Source organism: Trichechus manatus, unplaced genomic scaffold (genome assembly GCF_000243295.1).
Source record: "Trichechus manatus latirostris isolate Lorelei unplaced genomic scaffold, TriManLat1.0 scaffold00038, whole genome shotgun sequence".
NCBI classification, from domain to species: Eukaryota; Metazoa; Chordata; class Mammalia; order Sirenia; family Trichechidae; genus Trichechus; species Trichechus manatus.
Window position 1 is genome coordinate 13,962,065 of NW_004443974.1, and position 953 is coordinate 13,963,017.

A 953-nucleotide genomic window follows, 5' to 3' on the forward strand; every position below is an offset into this window, starting at 1 on the left:
CTCACGGAACCTGTTGGGGAGGAACTCTCGTAGCAGGGCCCCGAAGGCCCTCGGGGCCTCCCTGGCCAAGCCCCTCCGGTGGTCCTCCTTCTTTCTAGGCGTTGGACGCCGGGACGCCGATGGCTCCCGGGGCGCGTCGGCCGAGAGCACGGGCGGCAGCAGCAGGGAGCTCAGCACTGCCGGGTTCTGCGCCACCCGCTGGACCACCGTGGGCAGGGCGGGCAGGCGCGGCGCGGGGCTCCCGACGTCCACCCCAGGATCTGTGGCCTGGTGCACCAGTATGTCCGGGAGCCCGTGCCTAGGGGCCTGCCACCACGGGGCCTCGACTCCCGGGCCTCTTGAGCCCCTTGAGCCGCCTGCGCCAACCTGCGGAGAGACCGCTCGGAGCTCGGGCAGGGTCAGCCAGGGCAGCAGCGGGTCTTTCCTCATTCGGAGATCTCCATCACCGGGAAACCCCTTGGGCGCCACCTCCTGGGCCCCCGGCTTGAGGTGACACCGGAGCATGTCTGGCCCTGCGCTCAGCTCAGGGCATCCTCACGCCAGCTAGGGGTGGGGAAGTGCCGTGTGAGGTGGGGGGAAGGGCAGAGATAGAGCAGCCCCCAGACCATAGTGCCTAGAGTGGGGCAGTGCGGTTTGGAGGTTAACATCACGGGTTCTGCAGACAGTGGCCTCAGGATAGAGCTCCCAAGCTTCTGTTTCCTCATTTGAAAAGTGATGACGGTAGGAGTGCTCACCTTTGGGTTGCTGTGACGTTTAAATGAGCAAGTACATGGGAATCGCTTAGAACAGTACTAGGCACATTATAAGTGCTCAATAAAAACTAACTGCTATTCTTAATATTTTAAAATTATTATTCCTTAGGATTTAGTCTCAACTTCACTTTTAGCTGTGTCACCTTGGGCAAGCCAGTTAATTGACTTCTCTCAGCCTCTTCATCTGTAGAATGGGGACAA

At 60.4% G+C, this 953-nt stretch overlaps 1 protein-coding gene across 1 annotated transcript in view; it reads right to left on the reverse strand.

Annotated features, from left to right (window-relative positions):
* The window catches only part of CUNH9orf50 (chromosome unknown C9orf50 homolog), an 8,739-nt gene extending 8,235 nt beyond the window's left edge, over window positions 1-504 (reverse strand). Inside the window, exon 1 of the mRNA XM_023730619.1 lies at window positions 6-504. Coding sequence (XP_023586387.1) covers window positions 6-504 — 499 coding nt within the window. The remainder of the gene's footprint in view (window positions 1-5) is intronic.
* Between the last annotated feature and the right edge of the window lie 449 nt (window positions 505-953).